Raw genomic sequence first — 19,238 nt, forward strand, 5'->3', positions numbered from 1 at the left:
AGGTGGCATCTCTTTGTCCACTAACTGATAATATCCTCTTCATCAAGAGAAACCTCTGGAATATATAACACATTCTGCTGGCCTAAATGTACTCCTGAGCCCAGTCAATCAGGATTTCACTGACCTTATGTTAGCCAGAAGTCAGAAGCAGGACTATAGTTTTCTCATCTGCAAAGTATGTGCTTGCCCTAGGCAATAGAAAAAATTCTGAAGAGCTATAAGATTCCATGATTCTAAATCAACATTGCATGAAAGTTTTGCTCTTCTATTCTGGCTCAGTATTTCTTAGTGTAATGTTTTCTTATGAGTATAGATATTATTTCTGAACAATATCTAACCTTGAGATTTAAAAAATCTGGTAGAAAGGATGTATAATAAACAAAGAGCACTTTAAAAAAAAAAAGTCAACAACTTGGCTGGGCATGGTGGCTCATGCCTATAATCCCAGCACTTTGGGAGGCCGAGGTGGACGGATCATGAGGTGAGGAGTTAGAGACCAGCCTGGCTAACATGGTGAAACCCCATCTCTACTAAAAATACAAAAAAATTGGCCGGGCATGGTGGTGCATGCCTGTAATCCCAGCTACTCAGGAGGCTGAAGGAGGAGAATTGCTTGAACCCAGGAGGTGGAGGTTGCAGTGAGCCAAGATCATGCCACTGCTCCCCAACCTGAGTGACAGGGTGAGAAGCCATCTCAAAAAAAAAAAAAAAAAAGTCAACAACTTACCTCTCTTCATTGTTTTCCATCTGATTAGGGAAAGCAGCAAAGTCTAGCAGTAATTTAATGGCATCAAGGTATCCATTGTTGCAGGACCAATGCAAAGCTGTTCTTCCCTATAAGCATAAACAAAAATCAAGTACATCTGGAGTAAGTATTTTTGGATATGTGGTTATTTGTGCTAATTCAAAATTAATATAAGCAATCATTTTTCCAAATTGCTTATTTACAAAAAGGGAAAATATTAAATATACAGTGGAGAAAGCAAATGATATTTAATCCAAGAACTCATAATTAACACTTTTTTTTTTTTTTGAGACGGAGTTTCGCTCTTGTTGCTCAGGCTGGAGTGCAATGGTGAGATCTCAGCTCACTGCAACCTCCACCTCCCGGGTGCAAGCAATTCTTCTGCCTCAGCCTCCCGAGTAGCTAGGATTACAGGTGCCCGCCACCACGCCTAGCTAATTTTTGTATTTTTAGTAGAGACGGGGTTTTGTCATGTTGACCAGGCTGGTCTCAAACTCCTGACCTCAGGTGATCCACCCGCCTGAGCCTCCCAAAGTGCTGGGATTACAGGCATGAGCCAACGTGCCTGGACAATTAACGCTATGTTAAGGGGCATCATATATCTCCAGAGGTAATACCCTGAGAAGGATTCATATTACTTATGTAATATTCCAACCAAAAATGTGAAACCTGAATCTAATTAAGAGGGAACATAAGACTAACACAAATTGAGTCAAATTCTGTAAAATAAATGGCTTGTATTCTTTAAAAATTCCAATGTCATGAAAGACAAAGAAGAGATGAAGCATTGGTAGACATAAAGAGGGACACTTCATAGTGTTAAAGAAGTCAAAAAGGAAGATATCACAATGCTAAATTTGTATGCATCTAATAACAAAGCTTCCAAATATACAAGGGAAAAATCGAGAAAATTAAAAAGTAAGATAGTCAAGTCCATAGTCATAGTGGGATTTTAACCCATCTTTTAAAAACAACTGATAGAACAGACAAAAGAGCAGTAAAGATATATAAGACCTAAACAACAGACTTTAAAAAATGGGCCCTAAGTGATATATATATATATAAATAAAGAACACTGCATCCAACAAGGACAGAGTTAGTGCTCTTTTCACATGTACATAGAACATTTACCAAAATCAATCATATGCTGGGCCATAAAGTTCCAAAAAAATTAATGCACTCCCTCACAAAGATGTCCATATCCTAGTGCCTGATACCTGTGAATATGTTATGTTACATGAGAAGGAAGAATTAAGGTTGTAGATGGAATTAAGATTGCTAATCAGCTGAACTTGAGATGGGAAGATTATCCTGGATTATCTGGGTAGGCCTGATCTAATCACAAGGGTCCTTATAAAGGAAACAGGGAGTCAGGAGGGTGAGTGTAAGAATTATACAGGTAAGTGAAACAGAGAAAGTCTCAACCAGCCAATGTGGCTTTGAAGACGGAGGAATGGGGTCATCAGCCAAGGAATGTGGGCAGCCTTGAAAAACTAAACAAGTAAAAAAATGGATCCTCCCCTAGATCCACCAAAAGAAAAGCAGCCCTGGTGACACCTTGATTTTTAACCCAGTAAGACCCATTTTGAATTTCTGACATCTAGAATGGTAAGATAATAAATCTGTGTTGTTCTAAGCCACTAAACCTGTGGTAATTTGTTACAGCAGCAATAAATAATATAATCAATTTAAAAAATGAGAAAACACTCGACTGACTGAAAATTAAACAGTACACTTCTAAATAATCTATGTGTCAGAGAATAAACCAAAATAGAAATTAGGAAATAGAAATTAGAAGTTAGACAATAAAAAAGACAGGAGCAAGACCAATGAAATAGTAAACAAACTCAAAATACAGGCCAGGTGCGGTGGCTCATGCCTGTAATCCTAGCACTTTGGGAGGCTGAGGCAGGTAGATCGCTTGAGCTCAGGAATTCAAGAACAGCCATGAGCAACATGGTGAAACCTCTTCTCTACTAAAAATACAAAAAATTTAGCCAGGTGTGGTGGTGTACATCTGTAGTCCCAGAGGCTGAGGCAGAAGAATCGCTTGAACCTGGGAGGTGGAGGTTGCAGTAAGCTGAGATTATGCCACTGCACTCCAGCCTGGGCGACAGAATGAGACTCTTGTCTCAAAAAAAAGAAAAAAAAAGAAAGAAAAAAAATGTAATAGGCTGGACATGGTGGCTCATGTAATCCTAGCACTTTGGGAGGCTGAGGTAGGCAGATCACAAGGTCAGGAGTTTGAGACCAGCCTGACCAACATGGTGAAACCCCATCTCTACTAAAAATACAACAATTAGCTGGGCATGGTGGTGTGCGCCTGTAATCCCAGCTACTCAGGAGGCTGAGGCAGGAGAATCACTTGAACCCAGGAGGCAGAAGTTGCACAATGAGCCAAGATGGTGCCACTGCACTCCAGCCTGGGCGATGAAGCAAGACTCCATCTCAACAAACAAAAAAAGAAAAGAAAATCATGTAATAGGGTCAGGGGCGGTGGCTCATGCCTGTAATCCCAGCACTTCAGGAGGCTGAGGCGGGCGGATGACCTGAGGTCAGGAGTTTGAGACCAGCCTGGCCAACGTGACGAAACCCCGTCTCTACTAAAAATACAAAAATCAGCCAGGCATGGTGGTGGATGCCTGAGAGGCCAAGTAGCCTCTCAGCTACTTGAGAGACTGCGGCAAGAGAATCGCTTGAACCTGGGAGGTGGAGGTTGCAGTGACCTGAGATTGCACCACTGGACTCCAGCCTGGGAGACAGAGTGAGACTCTGTCTCAAAAAAAAAAAAGGCCCTGGTTCCAAGATGGCCGAACAGGAACAGCTCCAGTCTACAGCTCCCAGCGTGAGTGATGCAGAAGACAGGTGATTTCTGCATTTCCAACTGAGGTATCGGGTTCATCTCACTGGGGCTTGTTGCACAGTGGGTGCAGCCCATGGAGTGTGAGCCGAAGCAGGGCGGGGCATCGCCTCACCCGGGAAGTGCAAGGGGTCAGGGGATTCCCTTTCCTAGCCAAGAGAAGCCATGACAGATGGTACCTGGAAAATCGGGACACTCCCACCCTAATACTGAGATTTTCCAATGGACTTAGCAAACGGCACACCAGGAGATTATATCCCACGCCTGGCTCAGAGGGTCCCACGCCCATGGAGACTCACTCACTGCTAGCACAGCAGTCTGAGATCAAACTGCAAGGCAGCAGCGAGGATGGGGGAGGGGCGTCTGCCATTGCTGAGGCTTGAATAGGTAAACAAAGCTGCCGGCAGGGAATCTGGAACTGGGTGGAGCCCACCGCAGCTCAAGGAGGCCTGCCTGTCTCTGTAGACTCCACCTATGCGGGCAGGACATAGCTGAACAAAAGGCAGGAGAAACTTCTGCAGACTTAAATGTCCCTGTCTGACAGCTTTGAAGAGAGTAGTGGTTCTCCCAGTATGGAGTTGGAGATCTGAGAACGGACAGACTGCCTCCTCAAGTGGGTCCCTGATCCCCAATACCCTAACTGGGAGACACCTCCCAGTAGGGGCCGACTGACACCTCATACAGCCGGGTGCCCCTCTGAGACAAAGCTTCCAGAGGAAGGATCAGGCAGCAACATTTGCCGTTCTGCAATATTTGCTGTTCTGCAGCCTCCGCTGGTGATACCCAGGCAAACAGGGTTTGGAGTGGACCTCCAGCAAACTCCAACAGACCTGCAGCTAAGGGTCCTGACTGTTAGAAGGAAAACTAACAAACAAAAAGGACATCCACACCACAACTCCATCTGTACGTCACCATCATCAAAGACCAAAGGTAGATAAAACCACAAAGATGGGGAGAAACCAGAGTAGAAAAGCTGAAAATTCTAAAAATCAGAGTGCCTCTTCTCCTCCAAAGGAATGCAGCTACTTGCTAGCAACAGAACAAAGCTGGATGGAGAATGGCTTTGATGAGTTGACAGAAGTAGGCTTCAGACAATCGGTAATTACAAACTTCTCTGAGCTAAAGGAGGATGTTCGAACCCATTGCAAAGAAGATAAAAACCTTGAAAAAAGATTAGACGAATAGCGAACTAGAATAAAAAGCATAGAGACGACCTTAAATGACCTGATGGAGCTGAAAACCATGGCACGAGAACTACATGAGGCATGCACAAGCTTCAGTAGCCAATTTGATCAAGTGGAAGAAAGGGTAGCAGTGATTGACGACCAAATGAATGAAATGAAGCGAGAGGTTTAGAGAAAAAACAGTAAAAGGAAACAAACAAAGCCTCCAAGAAATATGAGTCTATGTGAAAAGACCAAATCTACATCTCACTGGTGTACCTGAAAGTGACGGGGAGAATGGAACCAAGCTGGAAAACACTCTTCAGGATATTATCCAGGAGAACTTCCCCAACCTAGCAAGGCAGGCCAACATTCACATTCAGGAAATACAGAGGATGCCACAAAGATACTCCTCGAGAAGAGCAACTCCAAGACACATAATTGTCAGATGCACCAAAGTTGAAATCAAGGAAAAAAATGTTAAGGGCAGCCAGAGAGAAAGGTCGGGTTACCCACAAAGGGAAGCCCATCAGACTAACAGCAGATCTCTCAGCAGAAACTCTACAAGCCAGAAGAGAGTGGGGTCCAATATTCAACATTCTTAAAGAAAAGAATTGTCAACCCAGAATTTCATATCCAGCCAAACTAAGCTTCATAAGTGAAGGAGAAATAAAATCCTTTACAGACAAGCAAATGCTGAGAGATTTTGTCACCACCAGGCCTGCCTGACAAGAGCTCCTGAAGGAAGCAATAAACATGGAAAGCAACAACTGGTACCAGCCACTGCAAAAGCACGCCAAATTGTAAAGACCATCGATGCAAGGAAGAAACTGCATCAACTAACGAGCAAAATAACCAGCCAACATCATAATGACAGGATGAAATTCACACATAATAATATTAACCTTAAATGTAAATGGGCTAAATGCTCCAATTAAAAGACACAGACTCTGGCAAATTGGATAGAGTCAAGATCCATCAGTGTGCTATATTCAGGAAACCCATCTCACGTGCAGAGACACACATAGGCTCAAAATAAAGGGATGGAGGAAGATCTACCAAGCAAATGGAAAACAAAAAAAAGCAGGGGTTGCAATCCTAGTCTCTGATAAAACAGACTTTAAACCAACAAAGATCAAAAGAGACAAAGAAGGCCATTATATAACGGTAAAGGGATCAATTCAACAAGAAGAGCTAACTATCCTAAATACATATGCACCCAATACAGGAGCACCCAGATTCTTAAAGCAAGTTCTTAGAGACTATAAAGAGATTTAGACTCCCATACAATAATCACAGGAGGATTTAACAGGCTAATAAGACAGAAAGTTAACAAGGATATCCAGGACATGAACTCAGCGCTGCACCAAGTGGACCTAATAGACGTCTACAGAACTCTCCACCCCAAATCAACAGAATATACATTCTTCTCAGCACCACATCGCACTTATTCCAAAATTGACAACTTAGTTGGAAGTAAAGCACTCCTCAGCAAATGTAAAAGAACAGAAATTATAACAAACTGTCTCTAAGACCACAGTGTAATCAAATTAGAACTCAGGATTAAGAAACTCACTCAAAACCGCTCAACTACATGGAAACTGAACAACCTGCTCCTGAATGACTACTGGGTACATAACAGAATGAAGGCAGAAATAAAGATGTTCTTTGAAACCAATAGGAACAAAGACACAACATACCAGAATCTCTGGGACAGATTTAAAACAGTGTGTAGAGGGAAATTTATAGCACTAAATGCCCACAAGAGAAAGCAGGAAAGATCTAAAATTGACACCCTAACATCACAATTAAAGGAACTAGAGAAGCAAGAGCAAACACATTCAAAAGCTAGCAGAAGGCAAGAAATAACTAAGATCACAGCAGAACTGAAGGAGATAGAGACACAAAAAACCCTTCAAAAAATCAACGAATCCAGGAGCTGATTTTTTGAAAAGATCAACAAAATTGATAGACCACTAGCAAGAATAATAAAGGAGAAAAGAGAGAAGAATCAAATACATGCAATGAAAAATGATAAGGGGGATATCACCACCGATCCCAAAGAAATACGAACTACCATCAGAGAATACTATAAACACCTCTACGCAAATAAACTAGAAAATCTAGAAGAAATGGATAAATTCCTCGACACATACACCCTCCCAAGACTAAAGCAGGAAGAAGTTGAATCCCTGAATAGACCAATAACAGGCTCTGAAATTGAGACAATAATTAATAGCCTACCAACCAAAAAAAAAAGTCCAGGACCAGACAGATTCACAGCCAAATTCTACCAGAGGTACAAAGAGGAGCTGGTACCATTCCTTCTGAAACTATTCCAATCAATAGAAAAAGAGGGAATCTTCCCTAACTCATTTTATGAGGCCAGCATCATCCTGATACCAAAGCCTGGCAGAGACACAACAAAAAAAAGAGAATTTTAGACCAATATCCCTGATGAACATCGATGCAAAAATTTTCAATAAAATACTGGCAAACCGAATCCAGCAGCACATCAAAAAGCTTATCCACCATGCTCAACTGGGCTTCATCCCTGGGATGCAAGGCTGGTTCAACATACACAAATCAATAAATGTAATCCATCATATAAACAGAACCAAAGACAAAAAACACACGATTATCTCAATAGATGCAGAAAAGGCCTTTGACAAAATCCAACAGCCCTTCATGCTAAAAACTCTCAATAAATTAGGTATTGATGGAATGTATCTCAAAATAATAAGACCTACTTATGACAAACCCACAGCCAGTATCATACTGAATGGGCAAAAACTGGAAGCATTCCCTTTGAAAACTGGCACAAGACAGGGATGCCCTCTCTCACCACTCCTATTCAACATAGTGTTGGAAGTTCTGGCCAGGGAAATGAAGCAGGAGAAAGAAATAAAGGTATTCAATTAGGAAAAGAGGAAGTCAAATTGTCCCTGTTTGCAGATGACATGATTGTAATTTTAGAAAACCCCATTGTCTCACCCCAAAATCTCCTTAAGCTGATAAGCAACTTCAGCAAAGTCTCAGGATACAAAATCAATGTGCAAAAATCACAAGCATTCCTATATGCCAACAGACAGAGAGCCAAATCATGAGTGAACTCCCATTCACGATTGCTTCAAAGAGAATAAAATACCTAGGAACCCAACTTACACAGGATGTGAAGGACCTGTTCAAGGAGAACTATAAACCACTGCTCAATGAAATAAAGGAGGAGAGAAACAAATGGAAGAACATTCCATGCTCATGGATAGGAAGAATCAATATCATGAACATGGCCATACTGCCCAAGGTAATTTATAGATTCAATGCCATCCCCATCAAGCTACCAATGACTTTCTTCACAGAATTGGAAAAAACTACTTTAAAGTTCATATGGAACCAAAAAAGAGCCTGCATTGCCAAGACAATCCTAAGCCAAAGGAACAAAGCTGGAGGCATCACGCTACCTGACTTCAAACTATATTACAAGGCTACAGTAACCAAAACACCATGGTACTGGCACCAAAACAGAGATATAGACCAATGGAACAGAACAGAGCCCTCAGAAATAATACCACACATCTACAATCATCTGATTTTTTACAAACCTGACAAAAACAGGAAATGGGGAAAGGATTCCCTATTTAATAAATAGTGCTGGGAAAACTGGCTAGCCATATGTAGAAAGCTGAAACTGGATCCCTTCCGTACACCTTATACAAAAATTAATTCAAGATGGATTGAAGACTTAAATGTTAGACCTATAACCATAAAAACCCTAGAAGAAAACCTAGGCAATACCATTCAGGACATAGGCATGGGCAAGGACTTCATCACTAAAACACCAAAAGCAATGGCAACAAAAGCCAAAATTGACAAATGGGATCTAATTAAACTAAAGAGCTTCTGCACAGCAAAAGAAACTACCATCAGAGTGAACAGGCAACCTACAGAATGGGAGAAAATTTTTACAATCTACTCATCTGACAAAGGGCTAATATCCAGAATCTACAAAGAACGCAAACAAATTTACAAGAAAAAATCAAACAACCCCATCAAAAAGTGGGCAAAGGACATGAACAGATACTTCTCAAAAGAAGACGTTTATACAGCCAACAGACACATGAAAAAATGCTCATCATCACTGGCCATCAGAGAAATGCAAATCAAAATCACAATGAGATACCATCTCATACCAGTTAGAATGGCGATCATTAAAAAGTCAGGAAACAACAGGTGCTGGAGAGGATGTGGAGAAATAGGAACACTTTTACACTGTTGGTGGGACTGTAAACTAGTTCAACCATTGTGGAAGACAGTGTGATGACTCCTCAAGGATCTAGAACTAGAAATACCATTTGACCCAGCCATCCCATTACTGGACATATACCCAAAGGATTATAAATCATGCTGCTATAAAGACACACGCACACGTATGTTTATTGCGGCAGTATTCACAATAGCAAAGACTTGGAACCAACCCAAATATACATCAATGATAGACTGGATTAAGAAAATATGGCACATATACACCATGGAATACTATGCAGCCATAAAAAATGATGAGTTCATGTCCTTTGTAGGGACATGGATGAAGCTGGAAACCATCATTCTCAGCAAACTATCGCAAGGACAGAAAACCAAATACCGCATGTTCTCACTCATAGGTAGGAATTGAACAATGAGAACACTTGGACACAGGAAGGGGAACATCACACACCAGGGGCTGGCTTGGGGTGGGGGAAGTGGGGAGGAATAGCATTAGGAGATATTCCTAATGTAAATAACGAGTTAATGGGTGCAGCACACCAACATGGCACATGTATACATATGTAACAAACCGACACGCTGTGCACATGTACCCTAGAACTTAAAGTGTAATTAAAAAAAAAAGAAGGCCGGGCGCAGTGGCTCACGCCTGTAATCCCAGCACTTTGGGAGGCCGAGACGGGCGGATCACAAGGTCAGGAGATCGAGACCATCCTGGCTAATGCAGTGAAACCCCGTCTCTACTAAAAATACAAAAAATTAGCTGGGCGCAGTGTCGGGCGCCTGTAGTCCCACCTACTCGGGAGGCTGAGCCAGGAGAATGGCGTGAACTCGGGAGGCGGAGCTTGCAGTGAGCAGGATATCGCGCCACTGCACTCCAGCGTGAGTGACAGAGCAAGACTCCGTTTCAAAAAAAAAAAAAAAAGAAAAGGAAAATCATAAATATATTTATTTTTATAGATGCATACAGTGTATACCATGTAATCTTTTATAAGAGTTATAAAATTATTCCCAGCCTATATTATAACTATGTTAAATTATATATATATAAAAAGACTGGAAGAGAACATGGACAAATAATAGTCATGATTAACGGATTTGTGGGTGATCTCTTCATCTTGTGAACTGTTGTTTTACTTACGTTTACAACAAAGAAGAAATACTCTAAATTCTTTGGAGCAAACAATATAGAAAAGACAGAATTTCTACCTCTTTGTCTTGAATGTTAGGGTCTGCATTATTTTCCATGAGAACTGCCATGCAGTTGATATAGCCTCCATATGCAGCACACTGCAAAGGGGTTCTTCCTGCATAATCCTGGACATTTGGATTGATCTTATTTTCTATTAATATCTGGCAGACATCAGCATTTCCTCCCAGTGCTGCCCAATGTAGAAGAGAATGTCCATCTTGGTCAACTAGATCTACCCTTGCTCCACCTGGAAAAGCACAAATATAATGAAAATGTCTAATATAAATAGCTTTTATTAAAATGAATAGAAGTAAAAAAAACACAATTGTTCCTTAAATGCATTTATTAAAATGAATAGAAGAAAAATAATAACAATTGTTCCTTTAATGCTTTATTCTTATGGAAATGCTTCTACATACATTGTCTACATCAGATTTTTACAATAAGCTTGTAAATTGGACTGGCTAGGAATCACTCCCCCTTTATATAAAATAAAAATGAAGATCAGGCAGGTGAAATGACTTTTCCTATATCAAGCCACTCCCAACAAGGGGAGCTAGAAGTAGAACTTGAGGTTCCTCATGCCATGTTGTGTGATCATCCCTTCATCCTTGTACTTGTGCAGCTTTCTGCTAAGGAAAGCTTTATCTCAAACAGAGTATGCAGGAATTCATACCTGTTAAGAGAGTCTTATTCGGAGTACTCTTATTAACCCACCTTTAATGAGTGTCTGAATCACATCTTTGTGTCCCATCTCACAGGCTCGGAAAAGTGGAGTATGTTTCATAACATCAGTAGCATCTACTTGAGCGTTATTTTCCAGTAGTAACTTCACGGTGCTGACATGGCCAGAAAGAGCAGCAGCATGCAAAGCTAAAAGGGAACCAAAAGAAAGTGATGAACTAGTCAATAACAACTTCACCTTTTAGATTATTGTATGTCCTTTCCTCTCTTGATTTCCCCATCATTTTGAATAAATGCAATCTCAATTTTAAGGATGCACTAATTTATTTTTTGCTTTTTTAGATTCTGCCTTCCTTCCTATTCATATGTATTACTCACACTTTCTCCTTTCCTTCTACCTTTCTCTTCTTGCTATTTTCCTCCTTTCCATCCTGTTGGTCTGAAATGGTATCCTCTTCTCAGCTACTAGTTTTCTCTTTTCAGCTATTAGTTTTCTCTTTTTCTCTTTAAGAGAGCAAGAAAACCATAACAAAGAGAAATGATTTAAATGATGTACACAATTCTGCCCAACAACCCACTCAATAAGCATATGCCCCTAAGGGGTCATGTGACTGGAGACATCAATCTACTGTTCCCTCCATTGGTTACATGCACTGTTCCTTCAGTTGGCTTGTGTACCCCAGTGGTACTGAAAGCACGCACATCTTGCTGCATTGAGTGCATTTTTAATACAATATCAGCTACAAGCCAGCTACTTCCCCAGGGCTCAATTTAAGAAACAGCGAGGTGGCACATGTCTATAGTCCCAGCTACTTGGGAGGCTGAGGCAAGAGGATTGCTTAAACCCAAGAGGTCTAGATCAGTCTGGAGAAAATAGAAAGACCTCATCTCAAAAAAAGAAAAGAAAAGAAACAGGAATTTGCTTCACTGGAGAAAAACTGAGATGGAATATGGCCTCCTCTTGTGCCTTCCAGAGGTTTTAAAGAGTAATTTTGATTAAATGTGTTTCATGTTACACTGACTCCTCTCTATGTTACTCCACTGTAATGCTTGGCTTATGCCATCCCTCTATAGGTTTGAATTAGCCACAGTAACACTTCAGAGGCCTGGGCCAGTTCTAAGTATTATGGCTCTATAAGGCCTAGAACAGTGTCTCTTTCATAAAGGGTGATCCATGGAGCAAACCTGGATGCAGATTTTTGGGCTGGGTAGTATTATAATGCTGGGTGTTTAGCATAGAATACAATATATAAGGTTACATTCTAGGAAGGGAAGCCAAACAAAGCAAAACAAATCCCCATCAATGAAGTATTATATAGTGATAATTGGTATAATTAAAGTAATAAAAATTATTTTGATATGTAGAATCACTGAGGGACTACTTTTTGTTGGTGGTTACGAGCTGACGTTTAAGTTGAGACCCGAACCATGAAAAAGACAGAGTATTTTGAGCAAAGGGAAGAGTTAGTACAGGACAGGAACGACTATGTATGTTTAAGGAAGGAAGGGTAGTTGCAGCACAGTAAGTGACAGTGGAGTATGTCAGAAAGGTAGAAAAGGCCAGATCACAAATGGTCCTGTCAGTCAGTGATGGAAGACATTTGAAGGGCTTTATATAGTGGAGTGATATTAGCTGATTTATGCTTTAAACAGATCACTCTAGCTGTTCGGAGGAAAATGTATTTGTAGTAGATTAGAATATAAGCAGGGAGACCAGTAAACATTTTGGCAGTAGACTGAGTGAAAAATGATGGTGGTCTGACTAGGGTGGTTGGAATGGAGATGGAGAGAAACAGAATGATTTAGAACACGTTTTGGAGGTGGAGTCAACAGGACTTGCTACAAGATTTGACATAGAATCTCTGTCCATATAGCCTGGGAATCTGAACTTAAACAAACACCTCTAGTAATTCTTATGCCATTCTTGAATTTGGGAACCACTGACCTAAATGGCTGAATGTTAGTTTGACCTAGACGAGATTCAGACAGGCGTGAGTAACTTCAAATATCTGAAGTGCTATCACAGGGAAGACAGCACAGGGTAGAACATTCACTTTGACAAATTTTGGCTCAGTATAAGGAAGAGCATTCTAATAGAGTTAAGATGGCAGTAGTGAGTTTTCTATATTGGAGCTGTTCAACAAGAGGCTGAAAGACCACTACTGAGAATATCATAAGGCAGATGAAAGCATCATATAATATGTGTGATATTTCAGTGATTTCACATTTTAAGAGCATAAGAACCCTTTTTCCCCAAATGAAAATTTATAAAACACCTAATATATAAAACAAGTATGAGTTGAGTGTTTCTGACTAAATCAGAAGTGGAGCATTACCCACTCGACTGTCTATTCCCTCAGCTAAGTATTTCAGGTACATCTACAGAAAGCTGTTGTTCTGAAGAACACGGTTTGGAAAACCCTGGGCTAGATTTAGTTTTAAGGTGACTTCTAATTCTGAAATGCTGCAATTCTGTGGTGTGGCATCAAGTATGAAATATACTCTATAGATAATATCAATGTCAAATTTTTTAAAAAGATAAAATTTCAATTAAGTAAAAGATAAAATTAATGATCATATTAAAGGAAATTCCCCATTTATAACTATTTGAATTTACTTTATTTATATTTATTTATTTATTTATTTGAGACAGAGTCTCACTCTGTTGCCCAGGCTGGAGTGCAGTGGCATGATCTCAGCTCACTGCAACTTCCACCTCCCCGGTTCAAGCAATTCTGTCTCAGCCTCCTTAGTAGCTGGGACTACAGGTGCCCACCACTATGCCTGGCTAAGTTTTGTATTTTTAGTAGAGGCAGCGTTTCACCATGTTGGCCAGGCTGGTCTTGAACATCTGACCTCAAATGATCCACCCACCTCGGCCTCCCAAAGTGCTGGGATTACAGGCATGAGCCACTGCGCTTGCCCCGAATTTACTTTATTTAAAAATAACCTTAGGCCAAGCGTGGTGGCTCATGCCTGTAATCCCAGCACTTTGGGAGGCCACGGCAGGTGGATCAGGAGTTTGAGACCAGCCTGGCCAACATGGTGAAACCCCGTCTCTGCTAACATTATAAAAATGAGCTGGGTGTAGTGGTGCACGCCTATAATCCCAACTATTTGGGAGGCTGAGGCAGAAGAATCGTTTGAACCTGGGAAGTGGAGGTTGCAGTGAGCTGAGACTGCACCACTGCACTCCAGCCTGGATGACAGTGAGACTCTGTCTCAAAAAAATAAAATAAAAAATAAACAGTGAAACCCCGTCTCTACTAAAAATACAAAAAATTAGCCGGGCGAGGTGGTGGGCGCTTGTAATCCCAGCTACGCGGGAGGCTGAGGCAGGAGAATGGCGTGAACCCCCCAGGGGGCGGAGCCTGCAGTGAGCTGAGATTGCGCCACTGCACTCCAGCCTGGGCAACAGTGAGACTCCGTCTCAAAAAAAATAAATAAATAAATAAAATAAAATAAAATAAAATAAAATAAAAATAACCTTGAACTTAGCTATTGTTACTCCCTCTTTGAAAAGTGCTGCAAGTTTATATAGAAACTTAATTTTTTGTAAATGTAACTTTATATTACGGAAACCTTCAAACATATTCAGAAGTAGACAATTGTCCAGTGAACTCAATATAGCTATCACCCAGCTTCAACGATTATCAATACATGGCTAATCTTGTTTTATTTAACCACGATTCATTTCCTCTACTTCTGATTGTTTTGAAAAAAATTCTAGAGTCATATCCTTTCATCTGCAAATATTTTAGTATCTCTGAAAGACAAGGATTCTTTTTTTAAACACCTCACTGTATCAGTCAGGGTCCAGTCAGAAGATGGAAACCATGCCAGATATAATAGATGGAATTCAGTATAAATAATTGCTGGCTTTTTATTGAAGAAATGAAATGGCAAAAAGAGAACACGAAGGTACTACAGAGGTAGCAAATGCAAGAAATAGCTACCAATCCTGGCACTGGGGGTACAAAAGAAGAGGATGAAATTATTGAAACCTAAAAGCTTAGAAGAGCCCTGCAGAATGAAAACTCAACCTCTGAGGAATGGCTCTGCCTGGCTGGTGCTGTTGTACCTGACAAGGGTACACTGAGGCTGACACCGTGAATGTCAGAAAACCTGCAGAGTGAAATTAACTGTTGCTGCTGAAATAAAGTATCATTGCTGTGTTGAAGAAGCATTACTAGGGTGATGCTGACCATAGCAGGAAATAAAAACAAGAACAGGCCGGACAAGGTGGCTCACACCTGTAATCCAAGCACTTTGGGAAGCTGAGGTGGGAGGATCGCTTGAGCTCAGAAGTTTGAGACCAGCCTAGGCAACACGGTGAAACCCCGTCTCTACCAAAATACAAAAAGAAAAAAAAATTAGCTGAGTGTGGTAGCGTGCACCTGTAGTCCCAGCTACTCGGGAGGCTGAGGCAGGAGACTTGCTTGAACTTGGGAGGCAGAGGTTGCAGTGAGCCAAGATCATGCCACTGCACTCCAGCCTGGGTGACAGAGTGAGACTCCATCTCAAAAAAAAAAAAAAAAGAAAAAAAAGAGAAATTTAAGATCTGCTGTAAGGCTTTAATAGAGAAATACTTTCGAAAGTTAAAGTCTTTATCATCAGATTGAATTGTCTTCTTAAAATATTTTTTTTGAGGCTGCGGTTGTCTCAGAATAGGGAGGGAGATTTTAAGTAAAGCAACTCCCCTCCCTTCTCTCTCCCTACTGTTGCATCAATAGTTTTGGTGGCCAAGAAAAATCTTATTCAGGATAACAGTAGATGCAAATGGCTCTAGCATGTTTCTACAAATAAAAAAAATAACATGGAGAAGCCTATCACTGATTTTTTATTCTATTCAGTGTTATTGTGGTGATATGTGATTTCACCTTCTTTTTCTCAGTTGTAAGTAGGATAGAGTACACAAGGAAGAGACCTTCAAGTTGACACTGAGGCAGAAAAACTTTACCTTTCATTAACCAACACATAGGTAAAGGCCTCTCCTGTTAGAGAAAGAAATTAAAAGAAGCATCTAGTAAGAGTTTTTCAAACAAGGTTGATTTGAAGCTTTGAAGCTTCTAGAGCCATGGGAGGTTATCTTTAAAAATGAGACATTCAGGATGTGGTAATCCTATTCAAACCTGAGAAAAGAGCACAGTAAAGGAGACTGGTGGGAATACACTTAGATGTGTGCATTCCTTAAATATAATTCTAATTTCTGAAAATATAATTAATGACTACTAAATATGGATAGTTTTAAAGTACAGGTTTTGGTTTTTTTACAAAAAGATAAATGATCAGAAGAGTCCTCATAATCATGTCTAAGGAGCAACCAGGGTTTTAAACCAAATGCAACCATTCATTTGGTAGAAACATGCTAATCTTAGCCATAATACTTGGAAGAAATAAAGCCTTTGGAGTGACATCCTGGCAAACCCAAACTTAAAACTGAAGACCAAAGTCAAACAATATTAGATGAGGAACAATGATTTCAAGTTGCTATTTTACAAGTTTTATAGCAACATCTACACTTTGGAACCTAAATGAAAGCAAACTGAATGTGTCTACCAGTTCTCACCTGTACCTCCATATTTGTCAGCCATGTTAATATCTATGTCCGATTTTAAGCTCAGCATAGTCCTAAGGACATCATCACTGCCTTTGCCAGCTGCCCACATAAAGGATGTTCTTCCTTCCAGGTCTGAATCATCTTTCACTGAAGGATGTTTTAAAAACACTTTAACCGTTTCCTGTAAGAAAACTTGATTTAAAAAGTGGAGACAAAACAGTAGTATTTTCTATGGTAATAAAGTCATATAATAATATGTGACTTCCATTAAGAAGCAAAGCATTTTCCCCTTGCTTTTGAATCAAATTATCTTTTTATTAATGACAGAACTACAATTTCCATCAAAGACAACAATCCTCTGTCCTTACAAATTAGTTGTAGTGTCCGTAACACTTCACAAACATAACCTAACCCTCCCATTCAACATCCTCAAAATGGAAAATAATCATCTTCAATCAAGCTTGGAAACTTGATAGGTCATCGTTTGAGTGACAGTTAAAAAACTCAGAAGTATTCAGTGTTTTATTTATTAATGACCAAAATTTAAATCTTTCTTTCTTTCTTCCCTCTCCTCTCCTCTCCTTCCTTCCTTTTTATTTTTCTTTTTTCTTTCTTTCTTTCCTTCTTTTCTTTTCTTTCTTTTTTTTTTTGAGAGGGAGTCTCACTCTGTTGCCTAGCTTGGAGTGCAGTGGTGCAATCTTGGCTCACTGCAACCTCTGCCTCCCGGGTTCAAGTGATTCTCCTGCCTCAGCCTCCCAAGTAGCTGAGTGTCACCACACCCGACTAATTTTTGTATTATTAGTAGAGATGGGGTTTTACCATGTTGGCAAAGCTGGTCTTGAACTCTGACCTCAAGTGATCCATCCATCTTGGCCTCCCAAAGTGCTGGAATTACAGGCATGAGCCACTGTACCTGGCCCATAAAATACATGTTTTCTTGGACGTTTTACATGAGACCCATCTATTCAGGAATGACTCCAGAGAAGGTTCTGCATTCTCTGTGTTTTTTGTTTGTTTGCTTTTGCCTTAAATCCAGGAACAAACTGGAACTATGTGATTAGTTACTAAACATTTTTTAAGTGGTTAATGCATTTATTGAATACTGATTGATGGTTACTGAGAAATGCAGTGCTCAATTCATTAAAACAAATATTTATTCAGCAATTCCTTTATTACTGAATGTCCTTCTTCTGTGGAATCATACAAAAATTAGGACTGGGCCGGGCGTGGTGTCTCATGCCTGTAATCCCAGCACTTTGGGAGGCTGAGGTGGGCGGATCACAAGGTCAGGAGATTGACAGCAACCTGGCCAACATGGTGAAACCCCATCTCTACCAAAATATAAAAAAATTCGCCAGGCGAATATGGTGGCGCACGCCTGTAGTCCCAGCTACTCGGGAGGTTGAGGCAGGGGAATTGATTGAACCCGGGAGACAGAGGTTGCAGTGAGCCGAGATCGCATCATTGCACTCCAGCCTGGGCAACAGAGTGAGACTCCATCTCAAACAAAAACAAAAAGAAAAAGAAAAACAAAACAAAAACAACAACAACAAAAAAATGAGGACCCTTGACAATTCTATTAGTGCCTCACAATTTTAATGGGGGTTAATATTCCAGCATTTTAAATTACCTCTTTCCTCAGAACTCAGACTCATATAAACTTTAGAAAGATCATAGAAACTTTTGATTGAATGGATGTAAAAGAGTTTCAGACAAAAAGTGCTGGAGGCTGTGAACTGATCAAAGATGTATAAAATGTTGACTCTCAGTATTTTACAGAAAGAAGAATTCAAGGGCTCATCTAATCCAGTTCCTTATTTTACAGATGAAGAAATTTAGGTTCCAAGGTCATATAAATACTGGTGGCAGATAAAGGAAGAATCCAGGGTTAAATCACAGCACTCCTTCCACAGCATCACACATTGCTTTCTACTTTTAAGACTATTTGTTGAGTTACTGAGGTAAAAGTTTGTGATTTTTCGCTTTGTTTTCTTCTACTCATTTGCAAACATTTCTTTGCTGAGCATGTTTTTACTTAATGATGAATGTTTACAGGGCTGTGTGTGTGTAGGGGAATGTGTCTGTATTTTTCAAGGAATGAGTTGTAATTTCTTGTCAGTTAATAGAGGACAAGGAGATCAAGGGACTTGAAACTGAGCTTATATAATTTGTATAATTATTAAAAATCAACTCTGGAATTGGCAGATTATCCAACAAAATATTTCTTTGAATAAAATTATTATATTACTGAATCATTATAAAGAATAATGTTCTACCATTCTTTGTTGTTTCCATTAGCACACCTATTTAATTATTGGTGTCTGTATATATATTAAATTTGGAGTCTAAATTTTGGGTTCAAGACCATGAGCCAGTCATTTAATCTCGTGGAACCTTGTTTTGTTTTGTTTTCTGTAAACAGGGGATAACATGATTTATCTAATAGCCTTGTGTTGATTTATGGGTTGAGCTGTGATTTCCGTAGATTGACTAGACTGGTTCAAGTTAATTTCCTATCTATTTGTAATAAGAAAAAGCTTCTCCTAAAATACTGCTTTGTTAGGTGATAATAGATAATGATTTGTCAAAACTCTAGGTGGTAAAGTGAATAAGTTGTTAGGAAAACAAGAAGCAAGGATTATAGGAATAGTTGTTCTGGATACCAGAGTAGGAAGTGTGTGAAGATAAGATATTTTAGAGATCTGAGTATTTAATAGAGCATCTGGAGAGATCACGAAGATGAAATTATACTATGCTTGATGATAGTATTA

At 39.9% G+C, this 19,238-nt stretch overlaps 1 protein-coding gene across 11 annotated transcripts in view; it reads right to left on the reverse strand.

Moving 5' to 3' along the window:
- Positions 1-19,238, reverse strand: part of INVS (inversin) — a 209,583-nt gene that overhangs the window by 38,735 nt on the left and 151,610 nt on the right. For all 11 annotated transcript variants that reach the window (XM_063636163.1, XM_063636162.1, XM_063636166.1 and 8 more), the window contains 4 exons: positions 16,477-16,648; positions 10,941-11,096; positions 10,241-10,470; positions 728-834 (listed from right to left, as the gene is read on the reverse strand). In XM_063636163.1, coding sequence (XP_063492233.1) covers positions 728-834; positions 10,241-10,470; positions 10,941-11,096; positions 16,477-16,648 — 665 coding nt within the window. The remainder of the gene's footprint in view (positions 1-727; positions 835-10,240; positions 10,471-10,940; positions 11,097-16,476; positions 16,649-19,238) is intronic.

The sequence above is a fragment of the Symphalangus syndactylus genome, chromosome 3, assembly GCF_028878055.3.
Source record: "Symphalangus syndactylus isolate Jambi chromosome 3, NHGRI_mSymSyn1-v2.1_pri, whole genome shotgun sequence".
Classification (NCBI taxonomy): Eukaryota; Metazoa; Chordata; class Mammalia; order Primates; family Hylobatidae; genus Symphalangus; species Symphalangus syndactylus.